This window comes from Peromyscus leucopus, chromosome X (genome assembly GCF_004664715.2).
Source record: "Peromyscus leucopus breed LL Stock chromosome X, UCI_PerLeu_2.1, whole genome shotgun sequence".
NCBI classification, from domain to species: domain Eukaryota; kingdom Metazoa; phylum Chordata; class Mammalia; order Rodentia; family Cricetidae; genus Peromyscus; species Peromyscus leucopus.
Genome location: NC_051083.1, coordinates 118,982,494 through 119,007,909, shown reverse-complemented (window position 1 = coordinate 119,007,909; position 25,416 = coordinate 118,982,494). Strand labels below are relative to the sequence as shown.

Sequence of the window (25,416 nt, the reverse complement as noted above, 5' to 3'; positions counted from 1 at the left end):
GCCAGAAGAGGGCATCATATCTCCTAGATACAGGTGGTTGTGAGTTGCCACGTGGGTGTTGTGAGCCACCATGTATATGTTCAGAACTGAACCTGGGTCCTCTCTAAAAGCAACCAGTACTTTAACCACTGAACCATCTATCTATCCCCCACCAGCTTTCTCTCTCTCTCTCTCTCTCTCTCTCTCTCTCTCTCTCTCCCTCCCTCCCTCCCTCCCTCCCTCCCTCCCTCCCTCCCTCTCTCTCTCTCTCTCTCTCTCTCTCTCTCTCAGTTGAGGATCGAACCCAGGGCCTTGCGCTTGCCACTGAGCTAAATCCCCAACCCCCACCACCAGCTTTAAACCTTGATTACTATATTAAATGGAATTACTATATTTGGGCAAATTTACAAGTTTTTCTTCTTTATGTTTGTATACATGTTTGCATGTGTGTGGGTATGCATGTGTGCATGTCTTCTTCCTTGGTCAGGTCATTCTCTATTCTTTGAGGCAGGATCTCTAAAAGTTATTTTTCTGTCTAATCAAACCACTTCCTAACCCTTTTGTTTGGACAAGTAACAAAGCCAAAAGATGTCCATTTATCTTTGTAATCACGAATCTTCCCTGAAGTCTTCAACAGTTTTTACAGAGGCTGTGGTCCTTCTTACCCCTTTCTCCACTTTTTCCTAGTCAGAAAATGGCTATGAGAGAGTCAACTTCTCCCTGAGTTTTAGAGTTTCTTGAAGCAAATGCTGTTTGTCTTTATTTAGGAAAGACTCAATCTGTGCAATTTGGGTAAGCAACTTATAGATTTCCTTATGGTTTATGGTAAGTCTCCAGCATGAGCAATCCAACCTTAACTTTACAGAATTTTGGAGGCTAAGGTACAAGTGTGTGTGTGTGTGTGTGTGTGTGTGTGTGTGTGCATTCAAGGCTAGACCCATATTGCATTGTGTAGATTTCCAAATTTCATATATAATTGGTGAGTAACACTGTGGAAGCTGTGGCTGACTGAGAAAGGGCATCACACTCAGGGAATTCTTGTTGACCTAATATTTGTACATTAAAAAAATCACTTCATTCTAATTAACTCACTAATAAAAACCACTACACAGTTTGTTTAAGGAACCCACTCCAATACTTGCCCAGTCCTAAACTCTGTACATCTCAGCGAATACCCACAGTTAGAATAGCCATTCTGAAGCAATGGAGATCACTTAGGGTTTTTTACTTTCACTCTTAATTACATGTTTATTCACTTGTTTACCAGGAAGAAAAAAACCATGACAGAGTTTGTCCTGGGGTTTCTACTGCTGCCATGAAACACCATGACCAAAAGCAAGTTGGGGAGGAAAGGGTTTATTTGGCCTACACTTCCACATAGTAGTTCATCATTAAAGGAAGTCAGGACAGGAACTCACACAGGGCAGGAGCCTGGAGGCAAGAGCTGATACAGAGGTCATGGAGGGTGCTGTTTACTGACTTGATCCCCATGGCTTGCTCAGCCCTTTGTTTGTTTTTCAAGACAGGGTTTCTCTGTGTAGCCCTGGCTGTCCTGAAACTCACTTTGTAGGCCAGGCTAGCCTCGAACTGCCTGTCTTTGCCTGCTAAGTGCTGCTAGAATTAAAGTTGTGTGCCACCACTACCCAGCTACTCAGCCTGCCTTTTTATAGAACCCAGGACCACCAACCAAGGGACGGCACCATCCACAATGGGCTCGGCCCTCCCACATCAAACACTAATTTAAAAAATGCCTTATAGGCTGGCTCTTAGCCTAATCTTATGGGGTCATTTTCTCCATTGGGGCTCTTTTCTCTCAGATGACTGTAGTTTGTCAAGCTGACCTAAATCTATCCAGCACAGAGTTGAAACTAGAAAAAAAACCAACAACCTTTACATCCCCTTTCATGACTCAGGTATCCTTTTGCCTACATTCAGGCCTTCCTCAACGCTTAATGTTACCCTCAAACGGTCTCCTTTCTATAACATTTGCACTTTTGAAGACATAGTGAAGGGAAAATAATCTTCCGTATTGGAGCCAAAGGAGCCCATTTTCCAGCAGAGCATCAGTTAATTGTGTGTTCTAAAGCTACGTGCCAGACGGCAGCGAAGCAAGCCATCCCTCCCCAGCCTGACAGTGTTTGCTGAGACTGTCAACATTTTAGGAAGGCAAAGGCCAGGCTCCACCTAAACGCATGGTTCCACTGTAAGTCTTGTTTGCTTCCATCCTCTCCCCAGCGCTGCCTGAGCTTAGCGCTGTCACTTCTTCTCTGTTTCCCTGGAAAAGTGACACCACAATTGTCACCTGAACATGGACCACCCCTCCCCCAGATCCAAACGAATCAGGGTGGAGCAACTGCAGGGGAAATTCCAGAGAGGAGACATCACCCTCCATATGATTAGGAATGGCGTGCCTCCTTGATGAGTGTGCTCTGCTCTGTTAAGCACCCCGGTGCCTAGTGGAAGCGAGAACTCACGGATACCCCTGCAAGTAGTGTGCATAGGACGGAACTGCAGGAGAGCTGTAACTACAGTTCCGCGGGCCCCGATACAGGTAAGAAGACGCACGCGCGCAGCCTGTCTCACTAGCTGGAAGGAGAGCCCTAGATGGAAAGCAACATGCAAGGAGCGTCTTCCACAGTAGCCTGAGTTGGCCAGAAAATTAGATTTAAAAAAAATGGAGGATGAAATGGCGATTTTGTAATGTTGCTCATGACTGTGAGACAAATGGGACGTGAGTGCAAAAGAGAAAAGCGTGTTCCTGGAACCCAACCCTAAAGTCCATGGGAGAACTGGATAGTAAGGAGGAAAACAGTGAGGTAAAAGGTGTGGATGAGATCCCCACACCAATCTGACCCTTGGACAGAAAAAGAGAAAAGTTCACAATTAAGAATGGAGACAAAGATCCTGACAATGGCCCCATTTAAGAAACGGTGGTCATCTGGGACTATTCTGTGTTGTGTTTGGTTGTTTGTTTGTTTGTTTGTTTGTTTGTTTTCTGAGACAGGCTTTCTCTGTGCAGCCCTGGCTGTCCTGGATCTTGCCTCTGTCGAGACCAGGCTGGCCTTGAACTCACAGAGATTTCTGCCTCCCCAGTGCTGGGATTAAAGGTGAGCGCCAACACCGCCTGGCAATCAGGGACTATTCTGATTCTGAGCTGCTTGAACTGAGAATTTAAACAGGCATAAAAAGGAAGTTATTACTGATTGGTTTGTGAGGCTCTGGCATGCGGATGTGAATGTCAATCACATTTAGCAATGTGAATTGCTGGCAAAGGGACTAAAGCAACATAATGAGTCATCCTTTGCCCTGGCAGTGCCCACAGAACCTCCAAATGTCTGAAAGAAATCCCTCACTCCTTAAGGACTGGCTCATATGGGCCATTAGGGACTCTTGGATGCTGCCTGCCACTGTATCAGCAACTTGAAGTGATTAGAAAACCATTGGAGGATCAGGTGATGTTATGAGAACTGAGGATGTAGGAGACAGCTTTTGATGCCAATGTACCAGGTCAAATAACTGTGATAACTAAGACCCCTCTAAATATTGAATGCAATGGGACCTCGGAATAGGTTTTGCTCACTAGTGGAGCACAAGATCTTTGGGGTGGGGGAAGCTCTGGCCAACTCTTTGATTCCCAGTTTGTGAAGGATTACGAGGTGTGGCCTTGTTGGGAGAGATAAGTCTCAGCACTCGCCCCCCGCCCCCCGCCCCCCGCCCCCGCCCCTCCCCCCGCCCCGTCTGCCTCGTGCCTGTGGCTTGAAAGGAAAGCACTCAGCTGCTATTCCAGCATCCTGACTCCTTCCTGCTCCTGTGCCCCCCACTGATGATCACCAACTCTAGCCCTCTGGAATCGTGAGGCCACAATGAAACTCTTTCTTCTGTAAGTTGCCTTGGTCATGGTGTTTTGTCACAGGAACTGAAAAGTGACTAAGACAGTCGGCATGTATATCTGTTCATCATTTATGCGCCTGGTGCTCATGGAGGGCACTGGATCCCCTGGAACTGAAATTACGTGTGTTGTTGGTCACTATGTGAGTGTTAAAAATCATGATCAGGTATTCTGAAAGAGCAACCAGTGCTCACAACTGCTGAGCCATCTCTCTATAAGCTTGTTGTTTTTTTGTTTTGTTTTGTTTTGTTTGAGACAGGGTTTCTCTGTGCAGCTTTGCGCCTTTCCTAGAACTCACTCTATAGACCAGACTGGCCTCGAACTCACAGAGATCCACCTGGCTTTGCCTCCTGAGTGCTGGGATTCAAGGCGTGCGCCACTGCCACCTGGCTTTTTTTTTTTTTTAACAGCAGCATGTGCCAGGAAATGTGAAGCAGATACATGTATTTCTAGGAGTTCTGAATATGGCAACTGTCTTAGTTTCTGTTGCTGATAAAACATCATTACCAAAGCAACTTGAGCAGGAAAGGGTTTATTTCAGCTTATAGTTCCTTATCATAGTCCATCATCAAAGGAAGTCAGGACAGAGACTCAAGCAGGGCAGGGACACTGGGGTGGAAACTGGAGGCAGAAACTAAAGCAGCAGCTATGAAGGAGTGTTGTTACTAGCTTGCTCTTCATACTCAGCCTGCTTTCTTAAAGCACTCAGGACCACTAGCCGAGGTATCGATCACTAATTAAGAAAATGCAGTACAAGGCTTTGCACACAAGGCAATCTGGTGGCCGTTGTTTGACAAGGTTTGTCCTGGGGAGACACTATACACTCTCTACTCTCTCCAGATGGGGAGCCAATGATAGACCCAACGTTTCGATAGCACCCAGAACCAACTTGGTGATCCAATGACTTTTATTGGTGTCACAGGAATATGGATGAGAGGTTACTTACAGGAGCAGAAATGACTCAAAGCCAGCTGCCTCACCGGAGTCCACCCCAGCCGGGTGACAGCTCACACAGCTGGGAGCCTGGGGCGCGCGCGCACGGCACAGCCTGCAGGCAGCTCAGCAGGCTGGAGAGTGTCCTTTCCACCCAGGTCTAAACTCCTCTTCCGGGCAGCCCGGCTGCTCTGTTTCTTCCGGGCAGGGCAGCTGCTCTCAGAATCTTTTTTTTTTTTTTTTGCAATTTGGCTTATCTCCGAGGGACTCTTAGCAGCTTGGCTTGTTTACTCTTGCAATGGAGGGGCCTAGTCAATCTGGTCAGTTTGGGGGACTCCGGAAGCTATTTTGAGTTGTTTACCTTCTGCTGAGGCACTTCCTGATAGAATGTTTCAGTCTCAGAGGAAAGTGCTACATAACAGCAATTTTCTTAGTTGAGGTTCCCACTTCCCAAACAATTCTAACGTGTGTCAAGTTAATATAAAAACTAGCCATCTGCTGGGTGATGGCGGCTCATGCCTCCAGCACTTAGGAGGCAGAGGCAGGTAGGCTCGGTGAGTTCGAGGCCAGCCTGGTCTACAAAGCGAGTTCCAGGACTGTTACACATAGAAACCCTGTCTCAAAAAACCAAACCAAAACAAAACAAAAAAAACAAAAACTAACCACCACGGGCACATTTTTGTACATCATCTTGCTCAAGATGCCTATTCTTTATATAACCTGATGAAAGGGCATCATGTGGGATTGAACCAAAAAGGCTCCAGAGGCTTTTGAGTAAGCTAAGATTCCTGTGGCCCAGGCTGAATAGTTCTATGTTCCTGGGACCCAGGGCCCATTTGTTTCACGATCTCAGAGCTCGGAGAACTACGGCTGGGGGGTGATGGCAGAAACAAGTTGAACAGATTGTTCTGATAGATTTAGGGTTCCATTTTTAAAAAGGGGTAGGAGCACCGAATGCAGCACAGAAACAGATATTGCTTGTTACATATAAAATCCTGCAGCGGGAGGACTTCACCACTGAACCTACTCCAGTAGCAATACAACAAATAACATAAAGAGATGTATTGAAAGTCTTCTGGCCAAGCCCTTCGGGAATGTCAAAATACCAGACTCTATGGATGTGGCACATAAACTTACAACAGCGTGGAGTCTTATCTGCTAGTCTTGTGAGAAATACCAAGCATGCCATAAGGGCACTGACATCCTTCCAAGCTACTGGACCACTTCCAGTGATTAAACCAAATAACCATGCCAGATAAAGGGCTAGAACAGATACTAGCCATCTTTAAATATGTTTGGCATATCAATGGCCCTGGTGAGCTGGGGTACAAAACAGGAATAAGCAATGTACAAATTAATATAGATACTACCTGGGTAAAGAAAGGAAAAGATCAGCCAATGGGATCATTAAGAGTCACGAGGAGACTGGAGAGAGGGTTCTGAGGTTAAGAGCACTGGCTTTTCTTCCCAAAGACTTAAGTTCAGTTCCCAGCACTCGCGTGATGGCTCACAACCAACCATCTGTAACTCCGGTTCCAGTAGATCCAACAACTTCTGTCCTCCACAGGCAACAAACAGGGATACACATGGTACACAGACATACATGCGGGCAAAACATCCATACACACAGAAAAAACCACTACGGCAGAACTGAAGCCAGAGTTGGGGGCCTGGGGGATGGGTAAGAACAGGGCTGACTCACAAGGCACGGCCACTAGTTTTTTTCACAGACAGTTACTCTATCTTTAGGGGTGTGACTTTGTGGATAGCGCAGTAGCAGAGAGCACTTGTAACTGTTTGTGGGCCAACAGATAGAAAAACATGAAAAGTACAAAATAAATCAGAGCAGCCAACGATCTTCCCATGGCTTCCAGAAAACACAAATCCAGGCCCCTCTGCTGTCACCAAAAGATGATGCCTTCACAAACGTGTTAGCCATTTGTTCATAGAAATACGAGGATGTTATCCATTGGGTACATGTGAAATCAGGGTACAAATGGAGCAGGGGACAGCACAGGCTGGAAACCAGCAACATTTGCAGGCATTCCCCTGAAGCATACTGTTAACGTTCTGAGCCTTGTTCCTGGCTATCCAGCCTTGAAGGATGGCTCCACCAACCTAACAGTATACATACACGTCAATATGCCTAGTAAGTGATTGATGGGTAGATTTCATAGGGCTTAGGCACATGGATGAGGAAAGCAGATGTGCCTTTATGTGTGTGCATTGTCACAGGATTCCTGTAAGTATTCTCATGTAAACAGGCCTCACCCAGCTCAGTGTTATAAGTTGGCGTCTACAGAGGATTAACAATAAAGAGAGCAGACACCCATCTTACAAACAGTGCTGTACAAGTTTGGACAATCAATGGAAATATAAAAACAATTTTGGACACCCAAATATGGTGATATTTTTGACAGGGACAGAGGAGACAGACAGAGGCGCTTTACTATTCTATATTATATGATACATTTGTACTCTATATTAAAAAAGAAATCTGAACTCCTATTTGATTTTAATCAAAACTGCGTCTTTGTGCCGACCTAACCCCACCCCCGGTTCAGGGACCCTGGAGGAGTACAGGCTGGTACCAGCAGATGCTTACTAGATCCGCTGCTCCGATAAGCACCTGGGGCCAGCCAGCCAGAGAATGAAGGGAGAGTGCAGGGGATGATAACAACAGAAGTAAAGATACCGCACGTCTCAGAAATGTGACTGATTAACTGACCAGAGCCAGAAGCCTGGACTCTGGGCCGATTGTCTTCCAATCCTCTCCTCCTCTACAATCTACTGACTGGAGATGAGAGACAAGGAAAGCTTGAACAGATAATCATCCTCAGGCCAGCAAGATGGCCCAGTGAGTAAAGGCTCTGGCAGCTGAGCCTGAGGACTCGATTCCCATCTCCAGAGCCCACATGGCTCCGTGAGTAAAGGTTCTGGCAGCCGAGTCTGATGACTTGATTTCCCTCTCCAGAACCCACAGGGTGGACGGAGAGCAATGATTATGGCAAGTCATTTTCTGCTACCCGCATGCTCTCTATGGCAAACGCATCCTCACACATATATCACACTACACACACACACACACACACACACACACACACACACACACACACACACAATGGAAAAAATAAAATAAAAACATGTGAGCCTCCCAAGACTGCCAGCTCTCAGAATAAAGTGCAACTCAAAGGTTAAATTGCCGTCTCTGTTTGTGAGCATTTGCAGTAAGAGTCCCCCAAATTCTGGTGTTCCAGTTTTATCTTCACTTGCCTTATAACTCCACAGAGTTGTTTTGTTGTTTTAGAAAAGGGTTGTGAAAATAATAGCAAAAGAGTTTAAATGAAGGCACCCTATGTGGGTGAATAAAGATGCTTTTCAAACCAAACTCATAAATAACACTCCCATCTCAGGGTAGCCTGTCTACGATTCATTGGCCAGGTAGGCAGTCAAGATGGCGTCCACACTAGAAAGACTGCTTACTCCAGCTAGTTGCGAGAGCAGACTGAGCGGCGAGTTCCCAGCGTTAAAGACAGAACCTGCTCTGGACATAGGCCTCGCAGGAAAACACCTGGGACTCAACAGCCGGCTTCTTCCTCATTGGCTAGCACTTTGTAGTGCCTGAGGATGCTGTTTGGGCTGCTAGCAGGCAGCCATCACAAATGGCCCTGCTGGGCTACAGATGTGCCATGGAAGATGTGCTTACTGCTGTGACAGAGGCACAAGAAGCATGGTACAACCGACTACATTCTGATTGGCTCTTAGGCCACCCCTGGGAGGGAACCTATGTGCCTGGTATGAGAAGCTGGGTCAGAAACTTGTGCTCAGCGGAGTCATAGGTACCCACGGAGAAGGCACTGCCATTTTATTAAGTGGCGCTAATATAGCACCGAAACATTCTTGTTTGTACTCATAGATGACTGCTGCTGCCAGCCATAGCTGAGGCGAATTTCTTCTTATGAGGAATGGGGACCACAGTGGCAATCTACAACAAAACCAGTTGTTGGATATGTGGTGAATCCCCCCTATACAGTCAAACAGGCATATTCTACTAGAGAATACGTTTCCCCCAGCCTCCCAAGCTGGACCAGCTTTCTTGGGTTCCCAGCACCAAGATGGCATTTTCTCTTAAGTAAGTGGGATCTGACAACTTCCATCCAAGCCTTGGTGGTAGTGAGAAAGTATAAATAAATCTTTATCCATACATACCACGAGACAGGAGAACTGCAAATTCAATGTCTGCCTGAGCGACAGAATAAGTTCAAGTCCAGCCTGGTCAACTAGTAAAACCTTGTCTCAAAATAAAAAATAAAATGGCAGGGGCTATAACTGAGTGGTAGAAATCCTGCCTTCCATGCATGAGGCCTGGGTTCAATCCCCAGTACAGATACAAAGCAAAACCCAGCAAAAACGTACATACCAAAGTTTAAGACAAACTCACCTCTATGATAACTCAATATGGATATGTATCTACGTATATTTCCTTTTGTCTTGAAAAACCTTAAATGGCTTAAAGACTTATTAATGACATAGATATTTAGATTTCTACGATGCTTCTGCACATTGATTGGACTTTCTGTTGGGCAATACAGGTCATGAACTCTTGACTGGTGTTTGTGATGCCCGGGGAGGAAGCATTCACTGTTGCAGTTAATACTGTTGCTGTCCCAGTTTAGCCCTTGACACACAAAACAAAAGGAATCATAGAATCCCTCTCCAAGGATCAAAAGAGCATCAGAAAAGTGGAGTAAACAAAAGCAACAGCCAACCCCCCAAAAAAACTGGGGGGTGAAGTGCAGGGAGAATCAGGGAGACTAGTTCTCCAATTTCTATCGAAAGAAACAGCATTCTTGAGGATCCCATTTAGTTGTTTTATGCCCGAAGTCTACAGTGTACATTGCAACAACCCGAAGCCAGCCTTCCCACGGGCTGACAGGGTTTGTGGTGACCCTCAGCATTTCCGATAAGGACGAGGATGGAGTCCATTCTTATAAAGGTCCAGCTTGCACTTGCCCTGTACTGGACACCACATGAACTCCCCCAAACAAGACCTAGGGTATGGGGGTGGGATGTGATCGGGAAGCAGGCAGGAACAGTGAGTAAATCTGCCCAACATTTAAAAAAAATCTCTGATGAACTCATGTATCTGTCAAGCTGGGCTTCTAAGGGGTGTGTGTGTGTGTGCGTGTGTGTGTGTGTGTGTGTGCGTGTGTGCGTGCGTGCGTGTGTGTGTGTGTGTGTGTGTGTGTGTGTGTGTGTGTTACAATTCAGAATCAGGCAATTCTTCTTTATCTCTCTGGGAAAGTCACAAACGTGGTAAAGTTCTTAGGCTAAGCAGAGACCCTCCTTTAGCAAGAGTCTAAATGTAGCCCGTCCTGAAGTAGTTCAATGCTTTCCTAGACAAAACGCAGCATTAAGGTGGACTGCTGGAAGCTGGCTTCTTGAACAGCTGGAAGAGCAGCATTCTTCGCTTCCAGATGGTGCATCTGCAAAGCCTCACTGTTCTCCAGGTTTATAGGGAACCTCTGGGGTCACTGCACCCAAACTGGAGAGGTACTTTTTGCTTTCCGTCTCTAGTCGTCTTTTCCCGAATCTTTCAACAGCCTATCCTTTTGACTTAGAATCCTAAACTCTATAAAGTCTCTTTAAGCCCCTCTCCTCAGCTCACATGCTTCAACTTTCAGGAAAGCAATGTGCTTGTATGGAAGGAAAATGCAGGAGCCGGCCCCAGGAGCGCCCCCGCCCCCAGTTCCCCCACAGACTTTCGAAAGTGACTAGAAGGGCAATGAGACAAAGACCCCCCCAGGCTCATGGGTTTGGCGCCCATCGGCATTTTCACCAGCTGCAGTCCCTGAAATCCCTCCGCATTCTTCAGCTCCCTTGTTGCATCATGACAATTGGAGGAGGGAAACTCTTCTCCTCAGGACTGGCCTTCAACAGATCTATTTCAGAGCACCATTTTCTGTCTCCTAGCTTGAGTGACCAGCAGGAGCTTTAAATCCCAGGAACAGTGAAACCGGGGGTGCCACCAGGGCTCAGAGATGCCCAGCATGACTGTGGCACATTTTTTTTTAACCTGGTTGACGTGCCTTGGGCAGCCGCCCTGCTGTTGGGGGGTCTCTGTCCTGACCCTCAGATGTCCCCACTGAAGCATTACAGAAGCCCGGCCTTCGTACCCGCATCTCAGTGACACACCTCCTTTGCGCCTTCACATCTCTGCCACGGGGAGAGAACTGCCAGGTTCTGACAACACTCGCCGCCTCCGGGATCTCGGGCATCAAATCTGAGATAGACTCTCGCAGATAGGGAAATCGGCCTTAGCCATTCCGCTCACTCAAATGGACACTTTGCAAGCAAGTTTCTCTGTCCAAGAAGAGACGAGGATATTCCAAAGACAAAAATACTTTCCCACTGTTGACTGTTCTGTAAAAGTAGGGGCCCCGGAAAAACAGACTACCAGAGAAACTTGGGAGTTCAGAACTTGGGAGGCCTCACCAACACCAGAAAGAAAATGGGAAATCTCATTTCTGTGACCTTCAAAACCCAAATAGGTACGCACCTCCTTAGCTTTTAAGGAAATAGAAATTAAAAGCACAACGAGTGTTGTAGAAATGAAGAAATTAGAGTACTCAGACATGCATGGCTCGTGGGAATTTGAAGTATTGCAACATTTTTAGAAGAGAGTGGTGTTTTGAGAAAGAATAGACCTAAAGTTATCAAATGATCCAGCATTTCTACTTTTAGATATATATTCAAGAGAAAGGGGACATATGTCCGTACAAAGACTTGCATATAAACATTGACAGAGCCAGGAAGCAGCTCTTGCTGCTGAGCCTGATGACCTGAGTTTGACCTTAGGACTCACATGGTAGAAGGAGAAAATCAACTCTCAAAAGTTGTCCTCTGACCTTTACATGTGGGTAGTGACGTGTCCCAAACAAATAAGCAAATATAAAAAATAAAATGGAATAAAAACATTTACAGAGCCAACCTTTATTGTTTCAACTTTCATACACGTGTGTGTGTGTATGTGTGTGTGTGTGTGTGTGTGTGTGTGTGTGTGTGTTGTGTGTGTGTGTGTGTGTGTGTGTGTGTGTGTGTGTGGTTGGAGAGATGGTTCAGCAATTAAAAGCACTTGCTCTTCCAGAGGTCCCCCGTTCAGTTGCCAGCTTCTACATTAAGTGGCTTACAACTGTCTGTAACTCCAGCTCTAGGGCTGGCCTCCCCAGGCACCTGCATGCACATGCTCGCATGCAGACATAAAAACCTGTGACAGACCAGGCTGCAGTGGTGCACACCTTTAATCCCAGCACTCAGGAGGCAGAGTCAGGCGGATCTCTGTGAGTTCGAGGCCAGCCTGGTCTACAGAGCGAGATCCAGAACAGGCACCAAAACTACACAGAGAAACCCTGTCTGGGAAAAAGAAAGAAAGAAGAAAGAAAGAAAGAAAGGAAGGAAGGAAGGAAGGAAGGAAGGAAGGAAGGAAGGAAGGAAGGAAGGAAGAAAGAAAGAAAGAAAGAAAGAAAGAAAGAAAGAAAGAAAAAGAAAGAAAAGAAAAAACACCTGTGATGGTTTGATAAGAATGGCCCCCACAGACTCATATATCTGAATGCTTAGTCAGCAGGGAGCGAAACTATTTGAGTCAAACTATTAGGTGTGGCCTTGTTGGAGACAGTGTGTCTAGGGGTGGGCTTTGATGTTTCCAAAGCCCATGCCAGGCCTGACCAGTCTTTCTCTCTCTCTTCTTCTTCTCTTCCTCTCCTCCTCCACTGCCTCCTTCTCTCTCTCTGCCTATGAATCGGACTGTAGCTCTCGGCCTGTATGCCACCTGCCACCACGTTCCCTTGCCGTGAGGACAGTGCACTAAGCCTCTGACCCTGGAAGCCAGCCCCAATTCCTTTCTCTTGTAAGAGTTGCCTTGGTCACGGCAAGGGTCTTTTCATAGCAATAGAATACTGACTAAGACAACACCTAAACATAATTTAAAATAAAAAATAAGTATTTAAAATAATATATATGCCATGGCATACATGTGGAGGTCTGTTTTAGGATTTCAGTTGCCCTGAAGAGACACCTTCAAGTTTAAGTATCTACACCAAAGTCAGGTTCTTCCTTGATTAATCCTTCCCAGGCCCAGCCGACCATGAATCCTTAGGGACTTTCCTCAGCTATCCAGTGGCAAAAGCACAAAGCTTTTCCTTGGGTTGTCCAGCTCAGCCAGACTCTGGCTTGGGTCGGGAAGAGAAGAGAGGGGACAGAACGTAGGACATCCGAGTGCTTTTCTCACCTCTGCTTATGTGTCTGGGTTACATGTATAGTGGAGACGGGAGGATGACGGTACGGGGGTGGAGGGATAAGGGGGATACAGGACCTGAGTTCTGCAGGTGCCTGTAACCCCAAAGCTACAAGGATTGGGAGCAGAAGGAAGCGGGGAGACGTGAGACTATAAGGGAAAGGAGGTGGGCAGGGGGGGGTGCAGCGGAAGGGGGAGGGGAGAAGGCAGACGTGAGGAGGGAAAGAGAAAAGGAATGGAGGATGGAGGAAGGGAAGAGTACAGGACACCTCAAGCCCTCCTTGTCCCTCACATTTGTATGGACATGTCTGTGTAAGATTATAACCCGAACTGGGAAGGGAGGCAGGAGGATTGCAAGTTCAAGGTCCACCTGGGCTACCTAGCAAATTCATGCCAGCCTAGTGAGGCCTGTTGCAGATCAAAAACAATAAATGCAAGAAGTACTGAAAGGTCTGAACTTTCCCCATTTTACAGCTGGGCCTGAGTTTCAGTTTCCTAAAAGGACAACGAGGGAGATAGCATGTACTAGGCCTGAGCCAGCCCCACAGTACCTCAAGGCAGTGACCAAAAAGACAGTTCCTGTCATCTCCCTAAAACATACCCTGCCTTGCCCAAGTATGCCCAAACCGGTAAAATTATAACCAGAACCAATTAAAATTGTTCTAATGCAGCTACAGCCTGCTTAACCAACTGTATTTGAGGTGACCTAACTGTTCCTAGAATTCCCCTAGCAGAGCTTAAAAGGGGCCTGTGTGCTCCTTTCGGGGTCACCATTTTGTACAGTGGTGGCCCCACATGCTGGAATAAATGCTCTTTGTCCTGACATACTATTAGAGTCTGGGGTCTTCCTTCAGTGATTCTTGGACCCTTACACTACTAGGGGTGTGGCTCAGGGTGTGGGTTTTGCTAACACGATTAATGATCAAGGTTCAGTCCTCAGTACTCTAAAAACAGACGGCTGGGGAGAAAATCCAGTGAGAACCTCCATTAAGTACCCTAAATCTAACCTCAATTAAGTACTTGTAGACTCAGTTCGTTCTCTGATGTCCACAAGCATACCATGGCACACAAGCACCCAGTGTCTCTCTGACTATCTCTGTCTGTCTCTGACTCCTCTGTCTGTCTGTCTGTCTGTCTCTCTCTCATACACACACACACACACACACACACACACACACACACACACACACGTAATATTTTTAAACATAAAGCAATCTTTGCCCTAAGTCCACAAATATCCATAATATCATAGGCATTATTTCACACCCCCATGAAGTAGGCTCAAGGCCTAATCTTTCCTTGTTTCAATGAAATGGATTATCTTTTCTGCAGTCATTTGCGGACCCCAGTACCATCAAAAGATTTGCTTGCCATGCTTGTTCCCAGACTCGCTGTCCTTTCCCACTGCCGTTTCTTTATTCTTGCTTCGAATACTGAAACCCCAATGTGGTAGTGTGTCTTCTGATCCAGTGGTTTTCCTTGAAGACTGTTTAGATAGCCTAGACTTCATATCGATACTCATTTTAGTATCAGGTTGCCCTTTTTCTAGACAAATTAACATAGCATGATTTTGAACGCCATTATCATACTTCTGGGAGGAAATGCTGCTAAGAAGGTGGTTTTGTGTTGTTTGTTTTTAAGAGAGGAATTCACTGTGTAACCTTGGTAACCTGGAACTCATTTGTAGAAACAGCTAGCCTTGAGTTCTGGGAGATCCAGCTGCCTCTGAGGTATGCAGTACCACACCTAGCTATGCTGTTGAGTTTTAATAACAAGACATTCAACCCATAGACATACATACCGTAGTTCCTTTCCATTTATTGCAGTCTCCAAATTCTTTAAATGTGGTTTATACTCTCTGTGGACTGTGTTAGCACATCATTATATGCCTAAGTGTTAAAGGCTTGGGGCACACTTCGTTGCTACTTTGAATTTTATTTACTAATTATTTGTGCTTACTATACAGAAATGTGGGTGGCTTATGATTCTTGTCCCCCAATCCAGAAACTTGGTTACTGGCACTTAGTAACCGCGATGATTTTTTTTATTTTGTTATATTTCATATTTATTTCTCCCCCCACCCCGTGTGTGTGTGTGTGTGTGTGTGTGTGTGTGTGTGTGTGTGTGTGTGTGTGTGCCCACATATACCGGATGCCCTGGAGCTGGAGTTCGAAGCAGTTGTGAGCTGTATAACATGGGTCCTCTACAAGAGCAGTAAACATTCTTAACCACTGAGCCATCCCCTCTAGCCCTGGTTTTATATAATTTTATTTTAACTTTAAAATTTGTATGGTTTTGAATTATGCGTCTGTGTGGGTATGTGCAGTTTCCCACAGTGGCCAGAGGATCACCCCGGAGCTCTAGCTACAGATGGTTGTGAACAACTAATGGAGGTGTTGGAAGAGAAGGAGATACTCTTTCCTGCTGAGCCATCTCTTCAGCCCCTGCTTTTACATCATTTTAAAAACTGATTTCTTTTTTGAGGGTTTATTTCCTTTATGTGCTCTGGTGTTTTTGTTTTTGTTTTGTCTGCAAGTATGTCTGTGTGATGATGTAGGATCCCTTGGAACTGGAGTTACAGACAGTTGTGAGCTGCCTTGTGGGTGGGTGCTGGGAATCCAACTCAGACCCTCCGCAAGAGCAGTGCTCTGACCGCTGATCCGTCTCTCCGGCCCCAGTTTTATATCATTTTAAATGCTCTCTCTCTATAGAAATGTCACCCGTAATCATGACATTTGCACTTGTTCCTTTCCTGCCTTCTTGTTTTCACAGTTCCCTGGTCTGCCATAGTATCAAGATGTCTAACATTTTGTTGGGTAGAGTGTTCATTCATCCTTGGCTTGTGTGAAGAATTTAGGGAAAAAATGCTATTTTTAAGTGAATTTTGACATTGTGGTGGAGTAGGGGCTTTTGTTTGTTTGTTTGTTTGTTTGTTTGTTTTGTAGACATGCTGTATTATTTATTTATTTGGTTGGTTGTTGTTGTTTGTTTTTTTCCAGGCAAGGAGAGTTTTGAGATAATCTCTCTATGTAGTCCTGGTTGTCCTGGAACCCACTATAATGGCATTTATGTATTTATGGGTTTGTTTGTTGGGCTGGGGATTGAACCCAGGACCTCTTGCATGCTAGGCAAACGCTCCTCCACTGAGCTATGTCCCTAGCTGGAACCCACTATAATAATCAGGCTGGCCTCAAACTCATAGAGGTCCCTGAGCATTGGGATTAAAGGCAGGCGCCACCACACCCTGCCTACACTTTATTATTTATTAATTGTTAGGTTGGTTTGCATCATAACAACGGGTGTCCTCAAGGTCTCCTCCTCACATGTCATGGCACTGTGCTCAAGTTCGCCTGGCCATCCCCTCTCCTCTCCCTCCCTCCCCTCTGCTACTGCACTTCCTCCACCCAAACGGGCCTGGTGCTGCTTCCTGTTGGGTGTCCATAGTGCTTAATCCAGATTGGCATGCGAGAGAACACGGGCTATTTTGTCTTCTGTAGAAACACTTCAGTGGGGTTCGGCACTGGTTTTGTGCTCTCAGTTGCTGATCCTTTCAAGTCACAAAGAGGATTTGAACTTAAAATGACCTGCTATTTCCCTGACCCTGTCCCGAGCTTAAAGTTGATTGAAGTTAAAGCAGCCTTGCCTTTCTGCATTGAACTGTATGGTGACGTGCGGCATGGCTTCCACCCGCCTTTGGTTTTTGGTTGATAATCTTTTATTTAAGATGTTTGTCTCCGGGCCCACAAGATAGTTCAGGAAGTAAAGGTGCTTGCTGCCGAGCATGATGATGTCATTTCAATCTCTGGTACCCATGTGATGGAACCCAGAAGTTGTCCTCTGACCTTCACATTTGCACCATGGCATATGTACACACACACACACACACACACACACACACACACACACACACACAAATAATAAATTTTTAAAATAGATATTTGTTTCTGTTTTCAGGAGAGACTGTACAGCTTAGTAGGTTTGTATCAGCTTCTGTTAGCTTCACAAAGTGAGCTAGAAACTTATCTACTTTTTTTCTGTTTTATGAAATAATTTGTGTAACACATTTTTTTTTCACCCAAATGTTCAGAAGACTCCTTACCAGAAGCCTGTGGATACAAAGGTTTAAATTTTTGTCCTGATGAATCCTTTATTATTATTATTATTATTATTATTATTATTATCATTATTATTATTTTATTCGAGACAGGGTTTCTCTGTGTAGAATACACCTTTCCTGGAACTCACTCTGTAGCCCAGGCTGGCCTCGAAGTCATGGAAATCTGCCTGCCTCTGCCTCTCGAGTGCTGAGATTAAAGGCGTGTGCCACCACAGCCTGGCCAGTCCTGATGAATCTTACGAAATATAAAAAAAATTCAGATTTTCTGTTCCATGGGATTTTATTACATTCTATTTTATCTCCATTTTTAAACCTAAGGAAAGTTTTTCCTAACGGTTTGCTCCTCCCACTTCACCACATCTGTTCCCGTGGTTATTCGTCCTTTCATTTGATTTTGCTTTGTTTTTGAGTCTGGGTGTCATAGACTGGCTTCAAACTTGCCTCAATCTTCCCTCTGTCTCTCAACACTGGGTTATACTCATCATCCACGACGCCAACTTGTGTCCCATCTCTGATAATTGTTTTCTTTGCTGCATCCAGCTTTCCAGCTGGATGAAACGCCATCTGCCATTCCTTTTTTTTTTCCTGGCCTCGCTGAGATCATCTTGGAAAGGTCTTTGTCTGCCTATCTAGGTCCGCATCTTGAGGTGTAATTCCTGTTTGCCTGCAGCAGTCACAGTGTTTCAGGTCATAGTTTAGCCATTTGGAGTTTCGGTCTTTCTACCTAGTTTGAGTCCTGTACGTGTAGATACTCAGCTGGTCAAGCACCACGTGGTGAACGAAGGAGCTTCATTTCTCCATTTATGTATCTTGGCACTTTTGTCGAGAAAGAGCCGTATTTTTTGGTCTTATTTCCTGGGTCCTCTGTTCTGTTTCATCGCGTCTCTCTCTGCCCTTCCTCTCTCCTCTCCTCTTTTTCGCTCTGTCTCTATTTGTTTCTCTCCCCTCCTCCATCTTGCCTCCCCCCTCTCTCCCCCACTGGGTGCCCACAGGCCGTTTTTTGTCGCCATTTAATTTAGGGGTTGTGACTGCTCTTGCTTAGCCAGGATTGATATTAGGATTATTCGGTGTCATTTGTGCTTCCATCTGGAAGCACAAAAAAAGAACTAGAAATAGTTATTTTTAGTTTCGTGAATGATGTCACCAAAATTTTGGTGCGGATGGCATTGAATCTGTACATCATTTTTGGTAATATGGCAACTTTACCAACATGTTATCTGCCAACTAACCCATTTTCTTAAATTTACTCTGCCCTGAATTTCCCAAGCAATCAGCTTTTACTAGCTAAGCTAAATGCATAGCTTTAATATTAAAGTATGTATGTGTCCATGCCCCTGACCAAGGATAATGTACGTATGTATATTGTTTGAACCATGCTGAAAGCAGCTAAGAGGTTAAAAGCAACCTTACATGACAAATATCCCATAAATGTGGGAAGCAGCATGTGGCTGTTAGGTTGATAACATCTCTCTGCAGTTTTAAACGCTCTTAAGGGTCAGTTTGGGTCAGTAAAGTAACTTCTCCCCTTGCAAAACTCGGTTAAAGATTTTTGTAGAGAAGAATTCCTCATTCCTTTCCCATACCATGTTTTCCGTGCTATTAAATAAATACAGAGCAAAGCCCGACCCCTTTTTTTGCGTTTTTCGAGACAGGGTTTCTCTGTGTAGTTTTGGTGCCTGTTCTGGATCTCACTTGGTAGCCCAGGCTGGCCTCGAACTCACAGAGATCCGCCTGGCTCTGCCTTCCAACTGCTGGGATTAAAGGTGTGTGCCATCACTGCCCGGCCAGAGCAAAGCCCTTTGTCAGGGACTGTGAAACATCGTAAGCACAGCAGACAGACAACAGACAGGCCCCCAATCAGAAACTACAGACAGATGAAAGACTCGGGGGAGGGGGGGAGAAGTGGGGAACTCAAATCTGGGCTCACTATTGGTCTAAACTAGTCCAAGAAGTCTCTTGTTTTATACCTTAATGTAGTGCCGATACACTCCAACATTTTCTGAATGTCCTTACAATGATTCCAACTTTTCCATGGATTGTTCTCTTTACTAAGATGCAGTGACTTTCTTATCTCTTCTTACGGTTTTCTTCTTAAAGTCAGCTTTTTCAGATAACAATCTAGCTGCTCTTGCTTGTGCAGATTCTGTTTGCCTGGGAATACAATATTGCATACTTTCTGTCATTTTATCTTTGACAATGAAGTAAGTTTCTTGGAGAGGGGACACAGTTGAATCTTGGCTGTTTTTTTTTTTTTTTTTTTTTTTTTTTTCTTAACATTTCTCAGTTCTGTATATTTTTTTTGGTTGTTTGCACATTTTTATGCGGGGGTATTCACCTGTGCGTGCCTGTACATGTGGAGGCCGGGGAATGACGTCAGGGGTCTTCCTCTAGTGCCTTCTACCTTAGTTATTAAAGACAGAGCCTCTCAGTCGACCTCACTGGTCAGGCTGGATGAGCAAGCCTGCAAGCCTCAGGGACTGTCCTGTCTCTGCCATTCCGACTTCCTGCGCTGGGGTTACAGATGAGTGCCCTTGTGACTGACCTTTTCTAAGGTGCGCATGCGAGTTCAGCGCCACGCACTTTATATATAAGCTGTCTCTCCACCCCTCAGGCTGCATATTTTCTGGAGACTGCAAGGTACGTACAGACTTCTTCCTTGTTCGTTTTAAAGCTTTGTGGGCTCACTGAGGTAAAGAGATTTGCCCCTTTCCAAATGCCGTTTGCCTTTCTATTCTTACCGTGAGACCTTTTTTCCTTCCCTGCTCTCTCGTGCGGCTGTGGATCTTTGTCTTCTGTGTGTAGTATTCTTTCTTTAGTGTCTCTTTCAGGACAGCTGAGTGTGGTGGATTGTTTTAGTTCAAGCTGATCCTGGAAGGACTTTGTTTCTCCTCTGATTTTAAAAGATCAATCTACTGGGCATAGTAATCTGGGTTGACAATTACTGCCTTTCAAGGTTTAAAATGTATCAGCCTGTGGCTGTCGGACATTAGAGTTTCTGTGAAGAAGTCTCTGGAAAGCCTGGTGGGTTTGCCTTTGTACCTAACTTGGTGCTTCTGTCCGGCAGCTTCCAGTATTTTTTCTTTGTTCTGCTCCCTCCATCTTCGAACCAGAAGATGACACGGAGAGGCGCTTTATCTGATCAGGTCTAGTTGCAGATTCCTCCTTTTCTTGCATAGCCACATTTTCCCCAAGACTTGGGGGATTTTTGACCAGACTTTCACGGACTAGAGTTTGTACATTTAGACTGTAACTTGGTTCCTCTTTTAAGCCAAAATTTCAGAGGATTCGTCTCCTCAGCATGTCCCAGTTTTCCTGAAAGTCGTGGTCGAGATTGCTGTGTTTTTTTTTTTTTTTTAATTTTCGCTATGTGGAAGTAATAATTCTGCAATCTTGTCTTTAATTCCTGGAAATTTTTGTAATACTTGATCTACAGCAGGGGTTTTCTTTTTTTCTTTTTTCTTTTTCTTTCTTTCTTTTTTTTCTTTTTTTTTTTCTTTTCTTTTCTTTCTTTTTTTTTTTTTTTTTTTTTTGGTTTTTCCAGACAGGGTTTCTCTGTGTAGCTTTGCGCCTTTCCTGGAACTCACTTGGTAGCCCAGGCTGGCCTCGAACTCACAGAGATCCGCCTGGCTCTGCCTCCCGAGTGCTGGGATTAAAGGCATGTGCCACCGCTGCCCGGCTACCGCAGGGTTTTTCAACCTTCCAAATGCTGTGACCTTTCAACACAGTTCCTCATGTTGTGTGACCCCCAACCATGAAATGATGTTCGTTACTCCTTCATAGCTGTAATTGTGCTACTGATAGGAATCATAATGCAAATATCTGTGTTTTTTAATGGCCTTAGGAGACTCCTGTGAATGGGTGGTTTAGGGTCAGAGAAGCCCTGCTCGAGATGCTTTCTGTTAAATGAGTTTTTTATTTGTTTGTTTGTTTGTTTGTCTGATGCATCAGCCTTTGCATTTCCAAGGTTTCTGTCTGGCTCTGACTCCCCATGATCTCTATTTCAATTGTCATTTTTTTTTCATCTGCTTCATGAATTCACTTCTTTCTTCAGTTTCTTATTTGCTTCTTTAAGCTTCGGGAGAATTTCAAAAACTGTACCATTGACTTCTTTGTCATTTCAAACATTTTGGTATATTTAGATTTGGCCGTATTTGCTTTTTCACAATTCTCTGATATCTGTTTTCCTGACTCTTCTTACTATGGAGGAAACTTCTTACCCCATCATATCCCATAAGCTTTTTGAGTATGTTTTCAATGTTGTAGTGGTTAGAGTTTGTTAAATATTATATTTTCTCGTCTCTTTCTTTCTTTCTTTTTTCTTTTTTTCTTTTTTCTTTTTTTTTTTTTTTTTTTGGCAGGGTCTCTCTATACAGACCTGGCTGTCCTGGAACTCACTATGTAGATCAGGCTGTCCTGGAACTCACAGAGATCCACCTGCTTCTGCTGAGCTCTGGGACTAAAGATGTATACCACCACACCCAGGAAATATTATCTTTTCATTGCTGTTTTCTAGGGAAAAAGCCAGACAAAATGGAGCCTAGCACAATGCTTAAACAGGAAGTTAGCCCTGTTGAAGAAGAAGCCATGGGTCCATCACCAAAGAAAAGGTGCACTGAGGACATGGTGTCAGAAGCTCCTGTCAGGGTGAAGGAAGAACGTGAAGATCCTGTCAGGGTGAAGGAAGAACGTGAAGATCCTGTCAGGGTGAAGGAAGAACGTGAATCTCCTGTCAGGGTGAAGGAAGAACGTGAATCTCCTGTCAGGGTGAAGGAAGAACGTGAAGATCCTGTCAGGGTGAAGGAAGAACGTGAAGATCCTGTCAGGGTGAAGGAAGAACGTGAATCTCCTGTCAGGGTGAAGGAAGAACGTGAATCTCCTGTCAGGGTGAAGGAAGAACGTGAATCTCCTGTCAGGGTGAAGAAAGAACGTGAATCTCCTGTCAGGGTGAAGGAAGAACGTGAAGATCCTGTCAGGGTGAAGGAAGAACGTGAATCTCCTGTCAGGGTGAAGGAAGAACGTGAAGATCCTGTCAGGGTGAAGGAAGAACGTGAATCTCCTGTCAGGGTGAAGGAAGAACGTGAAGATCCTGTCAGGGTGAAGGAAGAACGTGAAGATCCTGTCAGGGTGAAGGAAGAACGTGAAGATCCTGTCAGGGTGAAGGAAGAACGTGAAGATCCTGTCAGGGTGAAGGAAGAACGTGAATCTCCTGTCAGGGTGAAGGAAGAACGTGAAGATCCTGTCAGGGTGAAGGAAGAACGTGAAGATCCTGTCAGGGTGAAGGAAGAACGTGAAGATCCTGTCAGGGTGAAGGAAGAACGTGAAGATCCTGTCAGGGTGAAGGAAGAACGTGAAGATCCTGTCAGGGTGAAGGAAGAACGTGAAGATCCTGTCAGGGTGAAGGAAGAACGTGAAGATCCTGTCAGGGTGAAGGAAGAAGGTAAATATGTCGTTGTTGGGTGGACAGATATGAGCAGTTTTACAAAGTGAAGAAACCATGTGAAATGATGAAAGGGATGGGGGTTACTGCAGGGAGAGCAGCAAGTTCAAACAGCCCCTTGCAGCTAGTGAGGACAAGCTCCAAGAGGAAGCAGATGCTTTTCCCACCTGACCTTGCTTCTCCTTCACCTACTCTCTCTTTTCCTCCATTTTCTAACGCCATGTGGGTCCCTGCCTTTTGTGTCATTAACACCACAAAAGCTTTTGTGGACTTCATTGGTCTGCAATGATAATGACATTCACTGCTCAGAAGCTTGTGATGTAGACAGACGCCCCTTTATTACTGACAACTTTCTGGTTTTTTTTTTTCCCCCGAGACAGGGTTTCTCTGTGTAGTTTTGGTGTGCCTGTCCTGGATCTCGCTCTGTGGACCAGGCTGGCCTCGAACTCACAGAGATCCACTTGGCGCTGCCTCCGGAGAGCACCAACCTGGTGGCCCTGTGAGCGCCCTCTGCTGCTTTCTCTCACAGGTCTGCTGGCTTCTTCCCCAGCATGAGAAGAGCTGAGTGTGTGGTTCCTCTCCGATGAGGTCTCCACAACACTATCAACTCCATAGGAGCAGGGGAGCTTCCTGTCTTCCATGTTCGCTGATGATGCCTAGCGCTTGGCAGGTGCTGGGCATAACAGAACATGAGTAAATGACACAGAAGTGTCAGAGGGAGAGGCAAAAGAATTCAGCCTGGCACAAAAAGGAAAGATGAAAAGTCACCTACAGATGCAGATTTTTAGTGAAGGTGTGCAACTAACATTGTGACATCTTTAGCTTTTCAACTTGTAAGGTGTATCAGTTTGTCATGGTTGAGATTTTTCTCTGGTGTACTCTCCTCCTCTAAAATAATTTCAGACCCCAAAGAGCACAGAGGTGACTATGTGGAGTCATGGAGTCCCCCCTTCATAGCTCGGTTTGCCGCTTTGCTTTCCAGATGTTTCTGACAACGAGGAAGCCCAGGTGGGGATGACAGAGGGTGATTCCAAGCCACCTACAGTCTATCTGCGAAAATGTGATAAAAAACGGCTGAAGTCTGAGGCAGAAGATGCCAGTCCACAAGGTTCTCTGCCTGATGGTGCTCTTCATCTCAAAGAGGAAGTTAAAGTCGAAGCTGCAGAGGAAAGTGCCAGCCTTGAGCACTCTGCAAGCCCTGCTAATGCACCAGCAACATCTTCACTGGCAATCAGCTGCTACGTGCTCCCACTGGGCCCAGAGGACGCTAATCAGGAAATAAAATATGCCCTGATGGCAGAAATCCGACGCTTCGGACGCCGTAAGTACCCAAAGACTGGCTAGTAACAGACAAGGGCGATGCCTCCAGTTGTATGATTAGAAGAACCTGAAACGGCCTCAGGAGAGGGAGCCTTGGCCACAGCCGAGGTTTTCTCTAGAGTTGAGTACAGTCGCTCTTTGACTAAAACATCTCAGTGGACTCCATCTTTCATTTGTAATGTTGCTTGGTTATTTCTCATAGGAATTGTATTAGTGTCTATGCTTAGGCATTTAGAACACATACCCACCATTTAACATTCCTGACCAGAAAGCACATTACTGAGGTACACACGGATCCACCAGTTCTATTTCTTCATTTCTGAGAAATACTGAAATATTCTTATATTCTCTTCAGATTATGGAAGGATTTTCGAGCTGCTTGAAGAAGTGCAGGGACCTCTGGAAGTCCAGATTCAGTTTGTTAAGTTTGCCATCAAGGAAGCCGCAAGGTGAGTGCCCAGAGGAACCGCACATCTTTAAACTATTGGGTCACTGTAGCAGTTGGGTGCGGGGAGGAGAACAGCGCCTGCTTTGAGTTTCTCAGTCCCTGGCCCCCACTTTAGAGATAAGGCTGGTGACATAGACATTTAGGTTGATGTCACTTGTGTTCGACACATCCTTCCAGGCCTACTCAGCCCTCCTTTGTCACGGTAGTCTTGAGCTGGGCACTGAGCCTCAGTAGACACCCTTCATATTGGCTAGAGCACCTGGTGCCGGGGATGTACTGACTATTCCCACAGATGGGGAGCCCCTGCTTTGGGTCACACAGAACTTCCTACTGCACAGGTTCTTTGGGTATCTTTTTTTACATGATGTGTATGTTTATTTTCAGATTTAAAAGATACCACTTGATAAGCTACCTCGACGAGATGCTGGACAAACTAATGTCAGAAAGCACTATCAGGGGCAATCTGAACCTAAGCGCATGATCCTGTTATTACTGTGGTCAGCAAGATACAGAAAATGGTTTAGTGTGTTCCTGGATGTAGGAGGAGGATGCTGAAGTCCCCGCGAATGTATTAGCTAAGATAATTACCTCTAAGAAAACTGTCTTAAACTACTCTTAATAAAGATGGGCTTTCTCCCTGTGCCTTTTTTTTTGAAAGCATAACTTCTTGCTGGTTTGTTGATTTTTTTCTCTCCCCTCTGCTGGTTGATGTTATTGATGTTATTGTCTCATCAGGTAAATATCATGATGAGTCTGTATTCTGAAGCAGGTCACCAGTGTCATCTCTGGTATTTAGAACTGTCGTCTTTCCCAAGTATTGCTTTGGGTTTTTTTTTTTATTTGTTTTTGTTTTTTGGTTGTTGTTTTGTTGTTTGGTTTTCTGAGACAAGGTCTCACTGTACGACTCTGACTGTCCCAGGACCCAGTATGTAGAACTCACAGAGATCTGCCTGCCTCTGCCTCCTGAGGACTGGGTTTAAAAGTGTGCGCTGCTATACCT

At 45.2% G+C, this 25,416-nt stretch overlaps 1 protein-coding gene and 1 non-coding gene across 5 annotated transcripts; one reads left to right on the top strand and one right to left on the bottom strand.

Moving 5' to 3' along the window:
- Nucleotides 1–2,381: 2,381 nt before the first annotated feature.
- Nucleotides 2,382–25,056, top strand: LOC119086636 (neurofilament heavy polypeptide-like). 4 transcript variants are annotated; one of them, XM_037199067.1, is made up of 6 exons: nucleotides 2,382–2,530; nucleotides 21,725–21,874; nucleotides 21,995–22,648; nucleotides 23,631–23,969; nucleotides 24,324–24,417; nucleotides 24,801–25,056. In XM_037199067.1, the coding sequence occupies exons 2-6, from the start codon at nucleotides 21,742–21,744 to the stop codon at nucleotides 24,895–24,897; spliced, it is 1,317 nt and encodes a 438-aa protein (XP_037054962.1). In that variant the 5' UTR covers nucleotides 2,382–2,530; nucleotides 21,725–21,741; the 3' UTR covers nucleotides 24,898–25,056. The 4 variants fall into 4 exon arrangements, with proteins under 4 accessions (XP_037054962.1, XP_037054961.1, XP_037054959.1 ...); XM_037199066.1 differs by having other exon boundaries at nucleotides 21,905–22,648; XM_037199064.1 differs by having other exon boundaries at nucleotides 2,383–2,530; nucleotides 21,725–22,648.
- Nucleotides 16,178–16,255, bottom strand: Trnaa-agc. The gene has a single exon. It is a non-coding gene; the product is annotated as a tRNA-Ala (tRNA).
- Nucleotides 25,057–25,416: the final 360 nt, after the last annotated feature.

Excerpts from the sequence above, each read along its gene's own strand:
- LOC119086636 (XM_037199064.1), top strand. The coding sequence starts at position 21,742 with ATGGAGCCTAGCACAATGCTTAAACAGGAAGTTAGCCCTGTTGAAGAA. Across the intron at positions 22,649-23,630 it reads TGTCAGGGTGAAGGAAGAAG|ATGTTTCTGACAACGAGGAA; the intron begins GTAAATATGTCG and ends TTTGCTTTCCAG. Across the intron at positions 23,970-24,323 it reads AATCCGACGCTTCGGACGCC|ATTATGGAAGGATTTTCGAG; the intron begins GTAAGTACCCAA and ends TATTCTCTTCAG.